The sequence below is a fragment of the Amia ocellicauda genome, chromosome 1, assembly GCF_036373705.1.
Source record: "Amia ocellicauda isolate fAmiCal2 chromosome 1, fAmiCal2.hap1, whole genome shotgun sequence".
Taxonomy (NCBI): Eukaryota; Metazoa; Chordata; class Actinopteri; order Amiiformes; family Amiidae; genus Amia; species Amia ocellicauda.
Genome location: NC_089850.1, coordinates 12,570,701 through 12,595,766, shown reverse-complemented (window position 1 = coordinate 12,595,766; position 25,066 = coordinate 12,570,701). Strand labels below are relative to the sequence as shown.

At 36.6% G+C, this 25,066-nt stretch overlaps 2 protein-coding genes across 2 annotated transcripts in view; one reads left to right on the top strand and one right to left on the bottom strand.

Annotated features, from left to right (window-relative positions):
* LOC136767666 (protein CEBPZOS) overlaps positions 1-25,066 on the top strand; it is a 398,863-nt gene that overhangs the window by 84,675 nt on the left and 289,122 nt on the right. The window lies entirely within an intron of this gene.
* Positions 13,825-17,117, bottom strand: LOC136759745 (homeobox protein Nkx-2.2a). Its single transcript, XM_066714758.1, has 2 exons — positions 16,029-17,117; positions 13,825-14,980 (listed from the first exon to the last, which is right to left on the bottom strand). Exons 1-2 carry the CDS (start codon positions 16,285-16,287, stop codon positions 14,421-14,423), a joined length of 819 nt encoding a protein of 272 aa, XP_066570855.1. The 5' UTR covers positions 16,288-17,117; the 3' UTR covers positions 13,825-14,420.

The following is a 25,066-nucleotide window of genomic DNA, read 5'->3' as shown; positions in this document are numbered from 1 at the left end:
GTGGGTGAATTAATTATATTATTTTAAATGAATATCACGATACATACAACAACACCGACTAGGACTAGGACAAGGACAACAACAACAACCAACAGAGTGACTTGATTTTATTTTTTTAAACAAACACAAAATAAAGGGCAAATGAAGACAGTAGGAGCATTTGAAATCAAGGAGAAAACACAATCTTTATTAAGAGTTGTTTGACTGTAAGGAAGAAGAAGAAGAAGAAATACCATAACCTTGAAATATTGGAAGCCTGTAAAATTCCTGTACTGAGAGGTTAAGCAGTGTTTTTAGGAAGAACCAAAGTTTCTCCAGTCTTACTAATGTTCACATAAACAAGTGGACATACTGTCTAAGCAGCCAAGGACAAAACCGTACTCTAAAATCATCTTTGCTGCAGTTTCATGTTTCCCAGGAATCTGTCAGTTAAAAACTTTTCCATACCACATTTCAAAACAAGTTCAAAATGAAGCTAAAAGGAAGCTGCTTTAATCTTTAAAAACCTGTATGTATGTATATATTTATTCACTGTGGGATCAATGGGACAGGAAATATATAAACAAGATTCAGCCTTAATAACATTCTAACACCTAAACATTGTTTTAGAGGCAAAGTGAAGTACACATACACAACAACATTATATGAGAGACTCTCTGGAGAGAACTAACAGGCTCCACGCCTTCCTGACATTCTTAGTTCATAGTTTGCATTGGGAAATTGCTTTCATATATCTAATTTTCTTCTCAATTTGGAAACAGTGCAGGATGTTTGGACACAGATGGAGTTCTCTAAATATAATTTTCAATTAGGCTGTGGGGGATGTCCATCATTCCCACACTCTGCTATAAAGATGTTTAATGTAGGCATTTAAATGACTGGAGTACTGTAATCACAACCACATTTAATGAGAGTTGCTGAAAGGTGAAATTACTTCAAAAACAATAAGTCGGCAGCTTAAAAGTCCAATAGTTTCTCCCCAACCAACCAAATAAATACATTACTAAATGAATTAAGTAATACATAAACATCATAACTTACATTTCAGCTTCCTTGTTTACTTTAAGGTGCTATAGCATCAGATTGAGTGAGTGTAATGGTACAAGAAGCAGGATCTCCAAGAACCATTTGAAAACAGTGAAATTCATTAAACAAGCTCAGTTCTGATGCTTTTCCAGGTTTCAATGCTTTGTGAATTTAGATGTCTTGGTCTGCATGTCATCAACAGAAGAGAGAGCACATGGCTGGCTTTCAGCATCACAATACATTGCTATAAAAAGAGACACCTGAACATTTTTAAATCACTGAGGAAAGTTGCACTTTTCAGGCAGTGATGTGTTTAATAGAACCTCAGGCCAGCTCAAGTCCAAGGGTACCTCAGACTATCCCCTGACTACAAGACAACATACAGAGGACAATTAAGTTATACAAATTGCACACATATTAAGAGTGATGGCAATGAAACTATAAAAACAGAAGGGATAATGTAAGGCTTAAATGATTCAACCTCAGTGTTGTGTGAAACCTTTAGAATTGCAGGCTTCTCAGTTACCACGCTGGTCAAAATGGCACACATTGGGGTGTGCAAGGTAAGTCATGTGATTGGCAGAATCCAATCACTGCCCTGCACTGCTACAATCACTTTCAAGATGCCAGGGAATGGGAAGGAAAATTGATTGAAATTGACTTATATCACAGCAGTGCAGTTTCTGAGAAAGGTCCTTATCGAGCAAGACAAAGTTGCATTACACATTGTACAGAACCTTTTCCACACTGCATTTTGTAGCTTCTGATAACCCCAAACCAAAACTTGACGAATACAGACCTGCTTGTGAGATCAGAGGAAACACACCCCAGATCATTAGTTGCATGTTTCACTTAGACAATGATATGTGAATTGGGGGCTTCGGTAACAGGGAAAGAATATTCTGGCACAAAGCAAAGACTAAATAAGCAAAAAGTCTTCAGCTATGTGGTAGTTGAAATAGAAATCAATAACAATTACATTATATATGCATTTCTGATTAAACACTATTCATAACTCTTTTTTATATGTTTGTGATTACATTAACTGGACTCCAACTAATATAAAACATCAGGGTTATAAAATATAGTGGAATCCTATCATTGTACCCTTATTACTCTCATGAAACTGTAATTCTGTATAGGGTTGAATTGTTAGTTTCTTATATCCAAAGAAGGAGATCAAAACATTAGGACTGGGTATCCACAATTATCCAAAAAAGTGGCAGATAAAGAATAGAAAAGTAACTAAAATAAAATACAGACTAGCCTGCCCTCGGTTTGCTGCCAATTTAAATTAATGATCAACTCTGCAGCTGGAAAAGGTAAAGATATATCCAAATGATGACAGGTGGAGATCTGCAAATAGAAAACCTTCATAGAGGTAAACCAATCCTCACAGACACCGGGGATGGGCACTAAACCTTGGCTAAATAGGATGGTTATGGGCACATTATTATTATTATTATTATTATTATTATTATTATTATTATTATTATTATTATTATTATATAAATTAACGTATATGTGAAACAGAAAGAACTTCAGGTCCTGACATGAATGGGCTGTTTTGTTTTGTTTAGATTTTTAGATAATAATTTGATGAGAAACTGTTTGCAGTGAAATTCAATAAATTGTAGCTTGTATTGCATTTTTATGGGGGGGGAAGTACATTTTGATTCTTGATTGTATTTTAATCAAATTTCTGGAAGACTGAGTGATTTTACTTACAGCACTTTTAAGCATTACAATCTGTCACTTAAATTTGAATACATTAGTTTTACACCTTTTCTTAAATAGGTGGTTACATAAGGACTCTAGTGTAATAAAACATAGAAGATACTAAGCCTCATCTAATGCAACTGGACAATACTGATTTATATTTACATCAAACTAAATTAGTAAACTCAGTCTAAAATGTGAAATTACATTGAAATTGGAAAGTGGACTAGTTTTAATCAGAATAATGTTTGTGATTGTATTACAATATTCAAAATAAACAATGTGTGGTTATTCTGCTTGGTGGCGTTTTCTGTGTTAACGTGTAGATGCCGGTAATCTTGGTTCCACATTATTAAGGTGCGTATGCAGACCCAGAAATAAATAAATGCCATACACAAAGACTAGTGTAAAAAATGTGTCAAATTAGTCTTTTCTTCTTCTACTAATTCCACCCGCACATGGTATAAAATGTTAGGGAGACAACACTACAAACTACATCCTAATTCAAAGAAGGGAAAGTATACCATTGTGGCATAAATATTTTTGATTGTATTCACAAACCACAAGCTTTGGCCTCGTTCTTGTAGCGCAGATTTCCGCAGTTCTGCGCAGATCTGCAGAATCCAAACGATCCCATTAGTGGAGCAGCGCAGATCCATGCAGAACTGCAGAAATCTGCGCTGCACAAATGACACCATTTACTACACCCTTAATGAACATCCGCATTGTGCTATATCGTGATGAATTGCAGGAAATGGAGAGTAACAGGGACTGACTCCAGATGCACCATGTTCGTATGATGGATTATTAATCATGGATCAAGGACATCGAGGTTCAAGAGCTTCAAACCCACTCTCATTGTGGAAAGGCTGAAGTCTGCAAGAGCGAGCTCCCAATGTGTGATAGGCCCAACCTGTGTGCATTTTCATGATTTTAGTTAAATCAACAAAAAATACATGAAAAAGAAACAGGACATATTACTTATTATCTATATCGATACCAACATTGTGTGCAGATCTGCAAAATCGACTGATTGCTCAAAACACGTTCTAGTGTTTTGTATTACAATTGAATTACTTGAAACAAACTACATTTAGTTGTCTAATACGTGTGCTTATATATATATATATATATATATATATACACTCACCTAAAGGATTATTAGGAACACCATACTAATACTGTGTTTGACCCCCTTTCGCCTTCAGAACTGCCTTAATTCTACGTGGCATTGATTCAACAAGGTGCTGAAAGCATTCTTTAGAAATGTTGGCCCATATTGATAGGATAGCATCTTGCAGTTGATGGAGATTTGTGGGATGCACATCCAGGGCACGAAGCTCCCGTTCCACCACATCCCAAAGATGCTCTATTGGGTTGAGATCTGGTGACTGTGGGGGCCAGTTTAGTACAGTGAACTCATTGTCATGTTCAAGAAACCAATTTGAAATGATTGGACCTTTGTGACATGGTGCATTATCCTGCTGGAAGTAGCCATCAGAGGATGGGTACATGGTGGTCATAAAGGGATGGACATGGTCAGAAACAATGCTCAGGTAGGCCGTGGCATTTAAACGATGCCCAATTGGCACTAAGGGGCCTAAAGTGTGCCAAGAAAACATCCCCCACACCATTACACCACCACCACCAGCCTGCACAGTGGTAACAAGGCATGATGGATCCATGTTCTCATTCTGTTTACGCCAAATTCTGACTCTACCATCTGAATGTCTCAACAGAAATCAAGACTCATCAGACCAGGCAACATTTTTCCAGTCTTCAACTGTCCAATTTTGGTGAGCTTGTGCAAATTGTAGCCTTATTTCCTATTTGTAGTGGAGACGAGTGGTACCCGGTGGGGTCTTCTGCTGTTGTAGCCCATCCGCCTCAAGGTTGTACATGTTGTGGCTTCACAAATGCTTTGCTGCATACCTCGGTTGTAACGAGTGGTTATTTCAGTCAAAGTTGCTCTTCTATCAGCTTGAATCAGTCGGCCCATTCTCCTCTGACCTCTAGTATCAACAAGGCATTTTCGCCCACAGGACTGCCGCATACTGGATGTTTTTCCCTTTTCACACCATTCTTTGTAAACCCTAGAAATGGTTGTGCGTGAAAATCCCAGTAACTGAGCAGATTGTGAAATACTCAGACCGGCCCGTCTGGCACCAACAACCATGCCACGCTCAAAATTGCTTAAATCACCTTTCTTTCCCAGTCAGACATTCAGTTTGGAGTTCAGGAGATTGTCTTGACCAGGACCACACCCCTAAATGCATTGAAGCAACTGCCATGTGATTGGTTGGTTAGATAATTGCATTAATGAGAAATTGAACAAGTGTTCCTAATAATCCTTTAGGTGAGTGTGTATATATATATATATATATATATATATGTTGTATATAATAGATATATTTTGCATAATTTTTTGGACATACACTACCAGTCAAAAGTTTTTATTGAAATTCATGCAGTTTAATGTCTCAATGTAATAAACAATTGGAGATTAAAATAAATCATGGAATCGTTTTGTTAAAAAAAGGGCACCAAAAATCTGTGTGCTTCTCTTTAATCCATGTGTACTCTTCACTGGTGTGTTGTTTGCCAAGTGTTTGGTATCTCATGAAAGCTGAGACTCTCAGCTTTCTAACGATGTTTACAGTGCACTAATACACAACGATTTTACATCAACTTCTGTGTGTTTGATAGAACATCAAATAATACCTTTGTACCATTTCAGGTTATTCACTGGACTTGAACTGCTTACATTTCAATAAAAACTGGAACAATGGGGGTGTTCTCAAACTTTTGACCGGTAGTGTATGAGTGACAATAGTCAGCATTAATGAAATATCCTACATCGCCAACCTGTTGTGTTGTTTCTTCAGTAACACTCAGACTTGCTGCAACTACATTCATTTCAACCTCCACCATTTTTAATGACCACCGACCAGGTGCTTTCTTTTGCTCCGGTCACGGTCACAACTTCTTGTTCAAAGGTGGCTAAACCTAGCTGTGTTATTTTCAGATCGTGGAAATGCAGCCCTGATTGTGATGAAACAGCCTTTAGGACAGTGGAACCATTTTGAAGACGCCCCTCATGTCAACCTCCCAGAAGAAAACACAGACATTGCCTACAGAAACCTGAATATTATCATGACATTGGTCACCGGCTTTGGACTGAAAAGGTGTTGGACATCCGCTGGGACACGAAGTCCCGTCATTGCGTCTTTGGGTTTCTGTTTTCCAAGTTGAAAAGTCTGGTCCAGGTAGACCATAAATCCATCATTCAAGTTGTGTTGTGCATCCCAAAGGGTATACCACCAGCAGCATGGTCTCCACCTGGGGTGTAGGAACTGGGGGTCCAGGGGTCATGGCCCTTGCACTTTTTAACAAAATTAGTGTGCGCTATGGTCCAATCATGTCATATTCAATTTCGGAGAGATAAACTAAGCCGTTACTTCCGCCACACTATACGCAAAGGATGCCGGTAGGATTGGTCTGACGTATAGCGGTCCTTTCCAAATAGTGCAACACGACGTCACTCATTGAAAAGCTGCATGTATGACCGTTAAAGAAGCTGCCAACACGAATTAAATTAAATTAAAACTTGGTTCCCAAGTAAAGAGCTAAAGCTGAATTGTATTTACTATATACCTTCAGCAGCAAGTACTGCAGCTCCGAGTCCGACACCAACGCCGTCTACAGCGAGTCCCGTAGCTAGGCCGACTTCCCGCCCATAGACAGACCATAGTGAAATGTGCTGCTGTGTCAACGAGTGCGGTTAGTGCTTTCCACAAGGTAACAACATTATTTGCAGTTACATTTGCATTACGTTTCTATAACATTTTGCTTTGCTATATAAATCACACTGCGGTTGTTTAGAGTGGCATTGCTGTTGCCTCTGTAAACAGACAGGCGGCGCTGTGGTCTGTTAACTAATGCTGCACCGGAGTGCACGGCGTTTGCGTGTGTCCTGCTTCTACTTCACCGTGCTTTGTATTTATTTGTAGATTATTCTATATGTACAGATTTTTTTTTTTTTGTTAGACCATTTACAATTCTGGGTTACAGTTATTAAGATACGGTGCTTCGTGAAATGTGTGTATTAAGCTGTATGTTTCTTCCGCCGTTTGAAAAGTGATCGGGGCGCGTTGTGGCAGAGATGTTTTTTGAGTTTGCACACATTTTTGAGTTTATGTTGGATGTGAGTTCATGTAAATCTTATTTATTTACGTTTATGCTATTGAGTTTTTTAGTTCAGTTATTCAGTTGTTTTTTTTATAGAGTCAATGAGATTTATCATTTCAATGATACAATGCAAATGAAATGCACTTTGGGTGTGCGTCTGCCTCTGTTCTGTATGATAAGTTAAATGTAACAATAGTTTCAATATAACATGTGTTGCTGGTTTTTATCCCTGGCAGTGTGTATCTGTTTGTGGGTGGGTGGTTGTCAGATTTCTGCCCCACCTTACAAAACCCCCACCAGCCGCCACTGGTTTACAAGGATGTTTCTGTCCTATTAATATTATAGACATTCAGTAAAAGGATACAGTGCAAATGAAGTAAAGTACATCAAGTTCAGAAATAATGCAATAATGTTTATTATTGTTGTTGCTGTTGTTGTTGCTGTTTTGGTTGTTTGCACTATAGGTTAAATTACAGTTGATTGATGTTTTGTTAATATATACTGCCCGCACCACTGCCACACACACTTTGGTCTTCCCCTCCAATATCGGAAACGGTTCCCTAGCAAATACACAACTGCTTAAGTTATACCATTCCCTTTCTTATTCAGGATTTAGTAGGCTTACAACATGTTCCTGTCGTGATCTGCATAGGTCCGCATCCCGCAGAAATATGTGCGTTGTTTGCTTCTCTTTATCCTTAAAAAACAAACGAAAAACAAACTAACAAAAAAATGGACCCATAACTGTGCCTTATCAACGAATAAATGTATTTTACTATACCCGTCCAACTTTCGTCCATGCCGCCAATGAATCAACAGGATTATAAATGATATTTTAACATCAATCGCAACTTTACACGCCTGCTTCCATGATTCATGAAGATTATTACGTTATAACCTGCGTGGAGATGCTAAGACTAACGTTTGCATCAACTCAAAGATCAACCACCCTGCTATTCTTGAATTTCGATTCCCATAGCTGATGACTTCTGCTTAATAGAGAATGATAATGCAACACGCCATGAAGGAATGCGTTTTCCTAATGTGCAAAATAATTTGACACGAGCATTTCAATACTACGTTTTGCTTTGGTCTGGGCCAAGAAAATATATGTATTTTTAAATGTAAAATATCTACATTCACTAATGTGACTAAATTAGCAGAACCTGATACTTTTCACTCAAATGTTGTCTCTCCGCGGTACTAGGGCGCCACCTCTCTTCCTATCATCAGGCGTCTTATTTATGATACATTTTGAAGGTCGAGAGGCTATATTTACATTTTCTGACCAGTTTATGTATTAATTTATTCTTGCGATTTGATGACCAAAGAGCAGTCATATAACATTATCATTATGTTTGTGAAAAATATGTCAAAGACACATCTTCAGTAATACATTAGATATTGATTAGCTACATTAACAATTTCTATCTACGATTATTATTATTATTATTATTATTATTATTATTATTAGTAGTAGTAGTAGTAGTAGTAGTAGTAGTAGTAGTAGTAGTAGAAGAAGAAGTGGTAAAATTATTTTAAAACATTTATACATAAATAGGCTATATGCTTATATACATAGCCTACATAAAATAAATAAAATACATACAAAATTAAAATTAAACTTCTTAAATTCGGCTTCTCTAACGTAATTATTACAGTTATTCGTTTTCATGTCCTTTTGATAATAACGGACCATAGTACATTCTGTGTGTTTTTTCACTTAATAGGTTCATACTTAAATAAACAGTCTTAAATTATTTGTATTATTGTTGTTGTGTGTTGTCGTGGGATTGCTTTACAACAGCAGCAATGGCAATAACAAAAATAACAAAATTAGTAAAGCGGTAGCAATCATCAGAAAAAACAACACCAGATTACTTATTCGAGAATAATTATATAATATATAATAATCAGTTAATTATTGTATGTCTGTAAGGTTTGCTGAGTTGTTATATATTGAGACTGTATGATACATGTATACATACATACATATACGTGTGTGTCTGAATTAAGATAATATATATCCATATGGGATTTCTCAGTCATTAAGCTTTCTCAAACATAAAATGCATTCAGAAACAGCCCAGGTACATAAATAACCATTTTTAATCGTTTCTTTTGTTGGGCAATTGCGCCACTCTGCGGATTCATCCTAACCGGGAATTATCTCTTAGTCTTTCATGTCTGGCCTATAATGTTCTATTCCTTTGCCATAGCCTTTATACTTGTACAAAATACAATCTATTTTTTATATGCACCGAATCAAACAATTACATTGAATTTAATCCAATAATAAAATAATAATTTTCTTGACAATGTATGGATTATTTTTCTTGTTTAAATTGAACCATCTGCCAATGCTACACTAACACTTTACAGTATAATTAATTAATTAATTATTAAAAACATTTCCCCCATTCTTAGGCTATAGACACTGCTGAAAAACACGAACAAATAGAGCGCACACCAACATTTCTGGCTTTGCCCTCTGCCGCAGACCTCTTTCCTTCGGAAATTAAACCATTCATCTTCAAGACAGATACAGAGCAGGAAACAGGTCAACTAATTAAAAGGGCTCTGCCGCCACCTTGTGGACGTAACGCGCATCGACACGCCTGTTTGATTTCACACTTAAGCCTGGCACTCCATTTAATATCTGTGCCAAAGCGATGGGTGAATCTAATCTGGATCTTATAGAAGGTAATAAAACTAGATTGCTTCCTTTAAATGAAAGGCCCGCTTATTATAGTTTAGAGATCATCGTTTATTTGGAGATATACATGATAAAGAGTGATTTATGTAGAGGTTCAGGGGGTCAGTATTGCGCAGCTCTACAGAGTCACAAGTGCATATTTCCTGAAATATTCTACTCCACGGCATCTAATACGATGCTCCACTCGAAGAGTTCAAGAATACACTTTAAGCTGTTTATTTGCTTTTTTTCAATGAGCCTCTGCAACAGAAATAAACCTCAAATGAAACCCGAATTACTACAGGATGAGGCACCGAGTTGTGTTGGCTAATATGCGATTGCAATGTGATTTTGTATCTGTCTTCAGTTGCCGGCCTCCTACAAAGATCAAAGAGCCTATTATTATGAATATCATCACAACATTCAAAATAAGTTGATATATGTTAAAGATTAAAATAAATTACTAATACGCTAAGCAAAAATATTATTTTCTTCAAATGCCCAATTGGGGGCATTCACGGAAAATGCTCCCAATATAAATAAATTGATCTAAATAATAAGATAACATAAAATAACTTATTTTCCTTAAAATCCTTCTAAGTACGATCTACATCATCGATGTACGTGATCGATGTAGGCTTGTAAATTACAAACATTTAAATACGTATTTTTATAATAAACATAGCCATAGAAACGTCCTCAAAACTGAAGCAATGTTTTACATGTGTGAACCTTGCCCGTATGGAAGTGAAATATCTTAGGCCTAGACCAAAGCAAAACTTTGATGTGACAGTGAGTCGCAAATTACAAATGTGTACCCCCTGGCGTTTTTATTTAAAAGTAAGAAAAAAGTGGCTTCTGAGAAATTAAACCGCAGTCGTGTACGGGTGTAGGATTTCAAATCAGTTTTGATTTAGTTTAGGTTTTATATGTGTATAGTAATCGGCTTATTTCTGTTCTTAAAAGGCTACATACCTCTCTGGAAATCAGCCTACATCGTTTTAGTATATATTTAATGGAAATGTAAAGGAGTGCCCCTGTGCATAATAAGCTAAGGCATGGACCACGTCACAACTTTGACAGAGTCGTTTATCGCAGATTGAAATTCGTATATTTCATGGATTGTAATGCAAACCCGCCAGTAAACCTTGGATGGGTCAGTTACTGGTTACTGGTGTTTCTGGTTTAGTGCCCATGTGTCAGAACAATATAAACAAAGACAATAATCCATTACGATTTACAAAGCAAATATTAAAACATGTTCAAAGGTTAAACAGCAAGTTATATTTGAATAGTGTGCATGTATGTATGTTTGTATATATCCACATATAATAATTTTATATATGTCCCCTTTATATATGTAAAGCGGAAAAATGTTATCAATTGCTGATGCTTTTCCCCCGACATAATACAGGTAAATCAAATATACACTCAATATGCAATCAGTTCGTGCTGATTAAGATTTCATAGTTAACAACAACAACGTGGTTAGCGTATTGAATTGTTTTTATAGTATGACAATTTGGTGTCAATGTTAATTAATATTTTTCCTTCAGCAAAGTTCTTTAAGATACGCACAATATAACTTAGGGAAGAGACCAATTTTTCGTTCATGTAGGACGGAGACAAACGCAAACAGGAAATAAATCCGCCTGAAATTAACAGTTTTAAAATAGTTTGTAGCCCGACGGATGCAGATCTTGGGAAACAGACCATAATCATTCTCTGTGGACGCAGAGAGGAGAGGGGGAGAGAGAGGGCAATGAGAGAGCTGTTGTTAGCATAGCTATATCAAGAGAGAAGGAGTCCCTGTTATCTGTGAATGCTTTTTTTTTCCAGAATAGATATAGCACGAATTTTTAATTCGTTTTTCTTTGAGAGACAACAATGCTGTATTTGAAAGCTGGACACAATCTGAGTTTTGTGAGGGATCCTTTTCTTCCTCCCTGAGCCCAGCTGTCCATATGGAAGACAACGTGTACAACAAGGATCACAATGGCACCAACTGACAAGCACAACAAAACCCAAGGATACTTCTCCCTGACTCTGGGATGCACTGGCCCAAATAAAGGAACTGAATAGCACCAAGAAACTCTGACAGCCGCCCCCCTCCCTCCCTTCCCACTGTCTACACTCTCACTCTATGTCTCGTTAATATGCACGCCTCTAACATCCTCAACTACCGGCCCCCTCCCTTTGTGCGTTTTTGTGTTGTCTACTGTATATTGTGCAACGATAGACTGCACAAAACTGCTCCGTCAAAGTGTGAAATATAGGGCCACGGAGGTTAGGGCCACACAGGAATCAACACGTTTTATTGACTCAGGGGGGACTCTAAATAGGCCCCCTGCGGCAGCTTCTTTGGTTCCTATTCAACATCATCATCATCATCATCATCAACAACAACAACAACAACAACAACAACAACAACAACAACGACAACAAAAACAACAACAACATACATACATACATACATACATACATACATATTTAACTCTATTTAAAATTTAAAAAAGACGAAAAAAATAAATATCTGAGTACAGAATTAATACACCGATGATAGAGTACGGTTGTGTTGAAATCGACACCCTCTCTCTGGGAAACGTGCGTGTGCAGAAATCCATACCGCTGGGTTATGTATCAGCCCCCATATTAAAGGCAGTACCTTATTGTGTTAAATGGTGATATTGCATAAATACATTTACATGCTCAAATCTATGTAATGTTAATTTCGGTTTAGAATTGATCAGTGTACGGGTTTAATAGTGTTAAAATTGTACTAGCAGCTTCTTCTTCAAACATCAAAACACCTTGTACTGCGGCGTTTCGCATTAAGCAATGCAGGTCATAAGTTTGTATGCAATAAATGTTTTTAAAACGCATAGCCTACACAACTAAAACGACATATTACAACTGAAATACGATTTACTATGCTGTCTTATTTAAATAGCATTCCCTTCATGTCTAATGCGTTGAAAATTAATTAGTGTTCTGCAGCGGACCAAACTCACGGGCCCCCAGAGATACAATTCTGCAAATAATTAGCAATGCTTGTCAATTTAGCAGTTTGTTCATTGATAATGAGACTGACAGCTAACATCTGTTTTACCACGATTTCTCTGCCGGGACAAACACAATGTAGTGAAGATTTTACTGAGGATAATGATATTTACTTTAGGTATTGAATTAAATCTGATCATCTGCAATAAGTTTACTTCGAATTCACATGAGATTATATATATATATATGTGTGTGTGTGTGTGTGTGTGTGTTTGTGCGTATATATATATATATATATATGATCATATTATTGTTATATTATTTCAGAGAATTACTAATGTAATCTGACTTTAGTAGTATATATATATATATATATATATATATATATATATATATATATATATATATATATATATATATATATATATATATATATTGCATGCAGCGACAACCATTAAAGAGTTAGACTGTCTTTCACGGTTTAAATCCCTATGTCGTTAAAATAGCAGGTGCCTATTCTGCTTTTGGTTACTGTTTCTTAATCTTTTCCTCTTCTACAAGTCAAGAGGAAACATACATTTAAGCCCCCGTCCACTTCCCTTACATAAAAACACATTTTATACAAATGCAAAAATAAAATAAAAATATAAATACAAAAGACGTCTTTTCAGCCATCAAAACGAATGATTTTTTAAGGCGTGAGTAAAACCCAGGAGTTGTAAAGCAGCTCCAGATCATAAAGGGAAGCCTTTGAGATGCACTGGAATCAAAAGCTCCTCAGCTGAAGAAGCCCTCTTACATTAAGTGAGTGGGGTTTATTTCTTTTTTTTTTTCATTTCACAAGTGACTTTATCCTCTTTAGCTCTTAAGTAGCCAAACAGATAAAATAAGAAAATGTAACTCGATTCATTTAAGATTTAAGTGCGCATCCCGAGTGCGTAAAGAAGGCCCTTGTTTACGCAGGACTTTTCAATGTGCGTAATTCATTACAGCTTACAGAGTACTACAAAATCAAAGAGAAAATAGCTACAGGATATTATACCATCAATAATAGTAGTTGTAATAATAACAATAATAATAATAATAATAATAATAATAATAATAATAATAATAATAATAATAATAATAAACGCTCTTTCTTGAGCGGTAAACATTTGTTTTCTGTAGAAACGCATTTAAGAGACGCAACCAAAACGTGATTTCTGAAACACAGCATTTTTATTAAAACTCTTATAAAAATCGGAAATTCCCCATCAACGCGCGTTTTTACTGTTATTCACATAATTATATATGGAATTTATACCGATATACTTGACACTTCTTTTCAATTTTTCCCCCATTTGGAAAATATTTTCATCCACCCAAAAACGCCCTGAAAAGTGACCTGCATGGCAACAATTACCACAAAATATTTACAAAGAACAAAAACAAAATAAAATAAGCTAAAGGTTGCCAGGATTTTATTCATGGCCATAAATATTTTAAGTTCCATATAAAAGGAGCAGGAAATAAAAATCTCTATAATTTTAAAGTGGTTTCACGTGCTTTATACACGAGTGACAAAAAAATCTCTACAACACACAAACATACTTTACAAAAAAATCACAAGAGCATTGAAATGTTTCGATCTAGGGAAAGGCTGGACCCGGTTCTCAACTTTGTAAACATGGCGTACATAACATCCCCAAAATAAAATGGTCGATGTGGGTCAAGCTGCAAAATGCAAAAGTCTTTATTTTTCTCTTCCCCCTATCGCATCCGTAAAAGGTAGCTAACACCAGTCTCTCATAGTTCACCAAGTCCACTGTTGTGTTTGCACCAAATGGTGCGCTGTGGGGAACTGTGGAGTGGTGGCGGAACTGTACTGGGCGTTATATTGCATATGCTGGAGAGACTGGGCGCTATATGCCGAGAAAGGGATCCCAGCCTGGAAAGTGGCTGCCAAGTCCTGAGCTTTAAGAGTATGGCACGGCTTGCCATCCCTGACTAGGACGGGCACTGCCACCCGCCGAGGGGAGGGGAGATGGGTCACTTCCATACCTTTCTCGGCCCGGGCTCGCTTCATCTTGTACCTGTGGTTCTGGAACCAGATCTTCACCTGGGTCGGAGTGAGACGGATCAGGCTGGCCAGGTGCTCCCTCTCGGGCGCGGAGAGATACCTCTGCTGCCTGAAGCGCCGCTCCAGCTCGTAGGTCTGCGCCTTAGAGAACAACACCCTCCTCTTCCTCTTTTTGCCAGAGTCGCTGCCGGTACTGGAGGTCTCCTTGTCGTTGTCCTGCGACTCGTCGGCGGAAGGGTCGGGCGATTTGGCAGACGAGTCCGGTGGCTGAGCGTTGGCGGAGAGACCGTGCACTGCGGGGTACGGGATGAAGCGCAAATTAGCACACACACACACAAATAGCTTTAAATAACTTTAAAGCCTTAATGCGAAACCTTGCCCTCCAGCAACATGTATCTAGACAGATTAAAAAATAACGATTTAAAGTGATTTAAAAAAATATATAATCTCAGATGAACAAACAAAAAAGTAACAAGTGCAGTCTAGCTCATATTGTTCTTACTGTGGTCAGAGTTTGGCTTTACTGTGTCGCTTTGGTTCCAAACAAATTAAATATTACATATATATAAGCGCATTCATTCTATTTGTAATTTTCATTTTAAAAAATTGTAATGTATTTTCATACATGTATCTACCAATATATCAATCTATCTATCTATCGCTCATTCTCTCTCTCTCTCTCTCTCTCTCTCTCTCTCTCTATATATATATATATATATATATATATATATATATATATATATATATATATAGTGTACATTAAAATGTCCTTTATAAAACGCATTAAGCCTTTTATACATCTCGCCAATATATATATATATATATATATATATATACAGATCTATGTATGTATATATAATATAGATAGATAGATATAAACACACACACACACACACACACACACACACACACATATATATATATATATATATATATATAAAGATAGATAGATAGATAATGTGAGATATAGCTATATGTATATCACTAGCGTTCCATGTGAAATGCGACACAAAATTGAAAATATATCCGTAATCCTCTCTGGTTATCATTTCCTAATGTACAATAGATATCGTGAAGCATTGTCACACATTATTTTTTTAATAAAACGTCGATGATTACGATTACAAAAGGACGTACACAGCTTGGAAAAACGAATAGAAATAATACAAGATATTTATGAAGGGAACTTAACCCATCTCTCTCTTATCAATACAAATCGTTATATTTATGTATATATACATTAGACTAATGTATGATTACGTATAACGTAAAGGGAAACGGATATAAGCATCCATCGCCGATGAATAAGAAATTAACTTTTGTTTCTTAAAAGGTACTTACATGAGTATTGAATGCTGTCCGTAGTGGCAAGCCATCTTGTGTAAGGATTATCACTATTATCATAAAATGGGCTCTTTAAAGGCAGGGTCTGCACGTTGTCTAGGGGGCTTTGCCCCAAAACCCCAGTCGTTTTTGTTGCTTCAGACCCCTCTGTATCTTCCTCCGGTCCTTCTGCACTAGATCCTTCTTCATCATTCGTATCAGGGAGGTCCAAGATGTCCTTTACAGAAAAGCCCGTCTTTGTGTTGGTCAACGACATATTCTGTGGAAATTTATGCAGGAAAGTTGCAGCACCAGTTTGGCAATCCGCTGTTGCAAAACACACAAAACTGAATCAGGGTAGAAAAAAAGAATCAGATAATGCTGTTGGAGATTCAACTACAGTTGAAGCAAATCATGAAGTGCAGTTGATAACCATTGGCTTATAAAGTAGTGGAATCAGTCCTGTAAGTCCAGGAACAGTGCCAAAGTGCCTGAAGTCCTATGTGTGGCTCATGGATACTGTGCTACCGCTGGGTGCTGGGAGGAAATAAGCCATTACTGGACTGATCGGTCCCTATAAGGTTGGTCTCCACACATGAACCTGCCGGGAAAAAGCATTAAACACGCAAAAGGTTGGCCACGTGTGGGCGGGTCTTGGGAGTCAAGTGGATGAAGACAGTGTTTGCAGATGTGAAATTGTGGGTTTTGGGGAGATCCGAGCCTCTACCATTGGTGCTTCAGAACATGATGAGTGGTATAACGTGTCAATTAATTACAAAGATGGGGAGGGCCTTTTTTACACCCTATTTCCATACAAAGGACCTCCAAGTAGCTTTATACTCTGCATACTTGAAAGTGCGTTTTAACAAATTGCTCCTGAAAAGCGTCTGCGTTAATACTCTCCACGTATGTAAAAATATTAAAGCAATAAGCTGGAAAATTGCTTGTTGGCAGCCGGGGCTAAACTGTGGTCTAAAAGCCCGTTTTAAAGTCTATTTATTTCAATCATCGTTGCTCGTCTAAACGAAATGCGAGTGTTAAAATGGCAAGAGACCAATTTATGTAAACCTTTTAGGTCAATATTTTGGTTTAGGCTTAAGGACAAGGGGCATAAATTAAACATTATGTCATCGACTCTTGTTTGTTTCAAAAGAAACGAAAGTACCTTATCAATAAATGCTTTTTAGAGCCTTTTGTTCTGGAACCTATTGCGCACTGTAAGCTGAGAGACTTAAGGACTTTTACCCAAATAGTGTAATTCAGTTAACATCACTTACATAGGCTAGGCTGAATAAATAAACCAAATTAACGCCCCCGAGCCCTCACATACACTTTATATATATTTGCTAAATGTAATTACATTTAAATTACCCATCTCAGGCGTTATATCATCCAGTGGAATGTAAACGATAAACAACTTAATACTGAATGACTACACTATGGTCGATACATGTTTGTTAAGTTTTCCCAAGTTGCACTTTTATTGCCTGGACCAAAAACAAAGGCTAATTACCGTACTTTCAGATAGGGTGAGCGGTTCATAGAGAAAATGTGCAAGCATTATGCGAACGTGTTTTAAAAAATAAAATAAATAAATACAAATAAAACAAAACACAAGGTCCACAATATATTTTCTCTCGAATAAAACAATAAAACTAAACAAAAAACTAATTCTAAGCGGCTACTTAAATAAAATCAATGCGTCTCTGTTTCATAAGGGTAATTCTTCATAAAAAAACGCTACCCTCCTGTCTCGTAGGAAAGCAATTTGTTATTGCTCATCAGTTTATTTATTTCTCTCTCTCTCTCTCTCTCTCTCTCTCTCTCTCTCTCTCTCTCTCTCTCTCTCTCCCTCTCCCTCTCCCTCTCTTTTTCTCTTTGCTTCTCTGCCTCCTCTCTAGTATGTGATGTGGGTGACAATGTTTCAGGTTTTTTAGCCAGTCCTCAGCGCATCCTGGGTGGTCGGACCCGGGCAAACACAAATACAAACCGATTGCTAAGCTGCGGACAATGGGCGAAATGTAGACAAATGTCCGGCTCCTGTTGGAAGCTTTTGTCCGAGCTGAGTTTTTGCATTTATTTCAGGGGCGGAATAATAGATGATTGACGCCCCTGTACAATGTGTCCTAACTGTTTGGAATAAATCTGAGGTTGTTCCTAGTTGTCATGGCATTCAACTGCTTTCAATGGACTATCTCTTCATTCATTTCTGAATCCTTCCACAATATTAAGGAAACTCCTTCATCTCCACAACTCCCTCCGCTCCCTCCCTCTCTCTCTGCCCCCCTCTTTGGCTCTCCCCTGGCAGAGATAAGAATTGTGTCAAAACATCTTATCCTTAGCCTAAATAGGCAATTTACTTTAGTCACTAATAAATAAATACAGCTTATCTCAAACGTAATTGCTCTCACGTCTGCAACAGACGATTCAAAAAGATAGGTAAAAATACTTATTATTATTATTATTATTATTATTATTATTATTATTATTATTATTATTATTATTATAACCATAATAATATGGTTTATTGTCTCTTAATCGAAAATATTTGAATATAACTTTTTTTAGCTTCATGAAATCCACGAAATTACTGTAGTTTCTGCACCTTCCGATTAACTTTATGCAACAACTACAATAATCGCAATCTGTGCATTATATTTTATGATTCTGTTGGCTCTGGCATTACTTGTTAAGAAGGTTCAATCATGTGTATTTGTTTCTTTTCTGAACCTGCTCCAGCAACTGCAGGATACCTGACAGGTAAATGTTTTACCAGGCCAAGCTGAGGGTTTGTGAATCAATCATGCTGCAGTCTAAACTGGGATGACAATAGGGCCATTGAATCGCACGGAGCGTTAACACAGTTGGACTGTGACAAGGCTTTTGCAATATTACCGCCTGACCTTCAGTACTAAGCAATTCTTCCTAATACCATGCCTTGGAACACTTAATGGAAAGTTGTATATATACCAGTAAATTGTTAGGTTCTCTGACTTTATGGAATCAAGTATGTAACTTTATAATAGATGTTTGATATTTGAAACCTTTAATGCATGTGTCCAGAATAGCCTACTGATACACTCTCAATGTATTCTGGGGTAGCCTGAGCATATACTAATGTAACGGAGAGCAAATGTCACATTTAGGTTACCAGGGAAGCCTGAAGATATCGCTCTGCGTCTTGTTCCCTAAAAGCGGCTTGATGGCGGGAGGTTGATGGTGTTGGAAGAGAGTGGGAGCGTGTGTGCGGCTCCTGTGTGGTTATTGGGGATGTATTTGAACAATTGAACTAAGGGGGTTGAAAAGAAGAGGTAAATGTGCACAGGCTAAGTGGCTGTACTTCACTTCAAGAGCCCTCTCCTTGTGTTTACCTGTTTACTTTCACAGGTAGCTCAAACACAGAGCATTGCCTTTTTCACCAGGCGTGCAGGGAAATCCACCCTTTCCAAACATTAGAGGAAGGCTTCGCTTTCATAAATCCAGAAATGATGCACGGAAATACGGTTCAATTGAATAGACTGGGTTAATACAGCCCAGCACGTGAATATTAACCATGTTCTTTTGCTCAAATAATTAAGTGAAGTAAAAGTATTATTTGGAAACGTTTGTTTCTATAGATCAGACAACACAATTATTCATTTAATCACGGTAAAAGTTTATTTTTTGAATCATTGATTAATATTGAGACATCTAAAAATATATATAATTAAGTACAAATTGATACATGTGTATACACCACAGCGAATATAACTAGTAATGCTAATATGATCATTTAAACGCAGAGTTAATACTTGATTTAATAGGTTATGGTACATACGGAATTGCACACTTACACACACATATACATGCATTATTATTAATAATAATACAATTATTATTAAATATACTAAGGAAAAAAACACTTCATATTTTGTGTTCCAACAACACTTCAATGAAACAGGAAAAAGCTAGCAACTCAATCTCTGAAAAAAACGAAGAAATATATGATATTATACATATGATGTGTTTATTTATATATTTATATTTGTATCCACACACACACACACACACACACACACACATATATACACCCCAAAAGAGAATTTCAAGTGGATGAGACACACACCGAATGGCGCAAAGGTGGAAGCGATTGTCTTTATTAATTCTGCACAAACAAAGCGCACCGAGAGTGAGGCTGATACACAGGCTGTGCTGCCAGGTTCATTTTTGTGCGGATATATTTAACCCCATGACGATTAACTGTGGCGAAGTATATAGGAGAAGTGTTTCAATTCTTCCGTAAAACAAAATGAAACAAACAAAACAAAAATGTAGAGATTCAGGACAATGAGTGGGGGTTGGAGGGAGTTCAATTACAACTGTACAGTTAGTCACTGTCCATGTTAAGTGAAGAAAAACGACGTTTTGTTTGTAACACAGAGTATTGTTGATATCTTGATCGGCATCTGTATCACCTTGTTTCTTTATGCAGTGTTAAGTTATATTTATTTTAGCAACAACAACAATACTAATAACAGAATCTTACGTATGCCGTTCAATAATTAAAATAACCCGATCTGAATCGCGAAAAAATAAAGGCAACACAGATAATACTTTAATCTTTTTACACTTAAAAAAAAAAGTATTGTTCCCAAGTATTGTTAAAAATGAATGTAGAATGGCCTTGCATGCATCCGATTTAATAACGTAATAATCTTCCTTTAATCCATTAGAAATAAGAAGAAGCAGCAGAAAAAAATATAGCCAGAGGATGGCTTATAATAACACTGATGACTTTGTGTATTTAATCGCCGAATTTCAGCGTCTTGCAATGCCTGGGGCCAATAGGGCTTTGATAGTGGTAACCTCATTCTCCTTGAGGTGATGATACATTTTTTTTAAATGAACGAGTAGGTCACATTATATATATATATATATATATATATATATATATATATATATATATATATATATATATATATATATATTGGTTGGTTTTATTTTTTTATTTGACTTACTCGTTGCCCGGGGGGTCCCTTGCGGCAACACATCATTTGTAGCTGTTTCAGTCCGCAGATCTAACCCCCTTTTCGCTCCAAGGCAAACGCGCTGCTTTATTCCTTCCCTCCTCTAATGATGAAACATGTCGCAATGAGATTAGCGTTGTGCCCCCAGGAAATGCCTTTATTTGTTCAACTACCAGTTTATTTGTAACGGTGAATTTCATGCTGTACTTTGTTAAACTTGCCGTTACAGCCTTTTATCAGCTTTTCTGTAACAAATTGCTGAATAGCTTATTATTTTAAATCACTTCCATTGTAATATATCTCTCAGAGAGTCTGAGTCCATCGGTAAGTGTAGTTTACCTGCTTGAAATGAATTATAGGGAAAACATTATGCAATCATGTGCATTTATGGATTTAACAGGAATATTTTCCAATTTCGCACACAATATATTCTACTAATAATATGTAATAATAATAATAATAATAATAATATATGTATGTATGTATGTATGTATGTATGTATGTATGTATATGCATACACACATGCATATACACACAAGTACAGACATAAGAAACCGATTTTGTGCACTATATAGTCTATTTAAAATTAAGCTATACGACAGACATAACTGGCATTTTTGCTTGTAAGACATTTGCGATACTCTAGCGAACTCTACTGACACAGTAGTGAAGTGTCGAGGGAAAAGCACATCATAAAACATACAATGGATTATGTACGAGTTGCCATGCGGTGGCAAAATGATATAATTTTACATGAAAACTATGATAGAGACAAGTCGGGCTTGAGCAGGTGCAATTTACCTGAACATTGTAAACAACCCACCCTGAGAATGACAATAATTGCGACTCAACATAAACCTTCACAGTTGTGTATCAGTATTTATTTATTTACCTATTGTATGAACATTTTATTAAAATAAAAATATATAGCAATTTGCTTTGTAAAATTAATTAAAATCGGTATAGACCACTGCCTACAACACATGTCTTCAAAGCACATTATGACAAATGTGGAATAGATCCGTTCTCATGTCATTTAGACTAAACAGACTAAACACACTTTATCGGTTTGTCTACAGGGTTGTTTAACTAATTGAATCATTTTCTGAAAGAGGGAGAAAACCAACACATCCCCAATATCGGCATGGGATTTTACGTTTGAAACACAGGCAGTTTGAAGATTCGTCATCCTGTTGCAATCGTCGCTTTGTGGACATTCAATTTCAAATGAAATGTTTATATTTAGGCATTGATTGATAGAAATTGATATAATTTAGTTATCTAAGAAATATTGGGGAAATAGCTGTGAAGTGGTTTACCTCTGCTCCATTTGGTAAAACTTTAACTCTCATGTCTCATCTGGGTTATATTTGATCTTACAAATGACGCAGTTATAGGAAACAGGTGTTGGCAGGCTTTTTAAATGTTCAAATTAGGCAAAGTCTTTGTTCTCTGCAGCTTTGCTCTGTATGCATTTAAAAAGCTTGGATACGGATATCTGAGTGGAGTTTATCTCTAGACAAGGGCATTTTCTGAGGGTAAAGTAACGTAGTCATGTTTTTGCAGAATGCAAACATTTAAGAATGTTTAAATATAGGAGTTACAATAAAATAAGCGTTTATAAAGTATATGCATAGCTCACTCAGATGTTAATCGTGTGCTGTTAATATCAGTGATATATATATATGTTTGTTTTTTATTTTTTTTGTTTATAAAAACCTCTTCACAGGTGGGAAAACAACAGTAAGACTATATGTGCAACATTTTGTCGCATAATTCACCTGAAATGATACAGCAAAGGGTTAAATATAATAAAGGCATATATTGTGCTCACCTGGTGACTGATGAAAGGGGCTAAGTGGTGTCGCCAGCGTTAGGACAGCTTGGAGTTAATGAAATATCTCCAAATGGGAGTCAGGAGTGCGTGCAGAGATAAGGCTGATGTGCTTTATATACCCAGCAAGCAAGTGCTCCTCTTCTGATATTGTCCAAGTGCGTTTGCATAGCTGCCCAAGTGGCTCTGCTGCTGCTCCCTCGCTCACAGTGCATGATGTTTGTTTTCCTCCAGTATGACGTTAGACAAAATATGGGCCATATGTTCATCGGCAATAAATTGGTCATAAGTGCAAACACGACTCCCCTTGATGGGGCTTTTAGCTGATTCAACCCAACTTTCTTATTCATGTTGCTGTTGGCTAAAATTCCCCCCACCTTCCCTCTTTTCCCATTCATATCCTTATCAACGCATGCTGTACTTGCATTTGTGATATCAACAGAAAAAGTATACTACAAGTCAAACCTCTAACCGACGAGAGTATAAAAGAAACACGGCTTTATTTTCGATCTATTATTATTCTCACAGCTCGCCCTAAAGAAAGATGCCACTAATAAATCGTTTGGTAACTAAGAGGCGGCCAAGCAAAGGGGCCAGATGTGGCATTTATTTATGCGAGGAGCCCCCGTTTACATAAGATACACTGATGTAACATCTGATAGCGACGAGGTTCAGGGATAAAATCCAACAAGGTATTTATTGTGGTGGTTTTAACTTTCCCGACAAAAGGGGAATGGACACGTTTTACTGAAATTAACAGAAGGTTCATGTGTAAGAACCCCCTTGCATGATTTGTATATGGGGATATTGTAAGTTATTATTATTATTATTATTATTATTATTATTATTATTATTATTATTATTATTATGTTATATAATAATAATAATAATAATAATAATAATAATAATAATAATAACTTGCAATATCCCCATATACAAATCATAACAATAATAATAACAATAATACATTAATGGGTGAAGCAATATTTTCTAAGCGAATTTTCAACTTTCAGTTTTTAAGACGTGAAGTCGTCATACTATAATACTTATTAACGATGTATTTCAGAATCTATATAGTCTTGAAGTATATAAGACCTGAAATATCCTAAACAGTAGCAGCAGCAAAAAACGACTCACAAATCCCCACCAAAACCCCCACCAGAGACAACTACACTACTACTACTAACACTACTACTACCAATACTACTAATACTAATAAATAGTGATGAGGGTGATGACGAGGATGATGATTCAATCCTCTGCTGCCATTAGCCCCGCAGTGCTCGCAGTACAGGACCCTGGATGTGCGCTGGCTGGGCAGTCCTTAAGGATCGCTTTTCTTTGCTGAGATTTGGGACACTAAGAGGCTGACTGTGTGCATGAAGGCTTACGCGTCTTTATGAATGCTTTTCAGCATTATCTTCAGCACTTTGCAGCGGTTGATCATTTACTTGGCAGTGGATCCATTGCTGTTACAGCTTCACGATGCTGGTCGTTGTGGTGGGCATGTTATTACTTTAGAAACTTCAAAGAAAATGATGCACGGAAGTATATTTTAAACTTAACACACAGATTGAAAGACCACGGAGGACAACACAGACCAGTTGTTCAACAGATATTCTTTGATAACATTGCTTTTCCACATGTCAAACTTAGTAGCGTATGTAGCCTAAGTTTTCCCAGGTTAATTGCTTAGATTTACGTTTGTTTTGGAGTATAAGATGACAATAACATAGACACAGATGACTGATCGATATTAACAATATTAGACAATTAGATAATATTAACACGATCCCATAGCATATTCTACAAATATATTACAAAACATTAGGTTATTGTAAAAACGCAATTAAAACTCATGTATGGTATACAAAACCGACCATGAAAAGATCTGCGTGTTAAATTAGGCATGTGATTTGTGTGGGAAACGGTGAACGATTTAGGGTACACCTGAACGGCTGGTTAAAGCAAACTTAAAGGTATGTTGGCATTTACTTTCTCAACAAAACTGAATACACACCTGCCTGTAAACCTCAAGATAGTCAAATGTGAACTGTAGTAACGTCGAAAAACAGCATTATCCACGAAAAACATCCTAAAATATCCCGTTAATAATAATAATAATAATAATAATAATAATAATAATAATAATAATAATAATAATAATAATATTAAAGAACAACCTGTGTTAAAAGCAAAACATGTTAGCTCAAGCC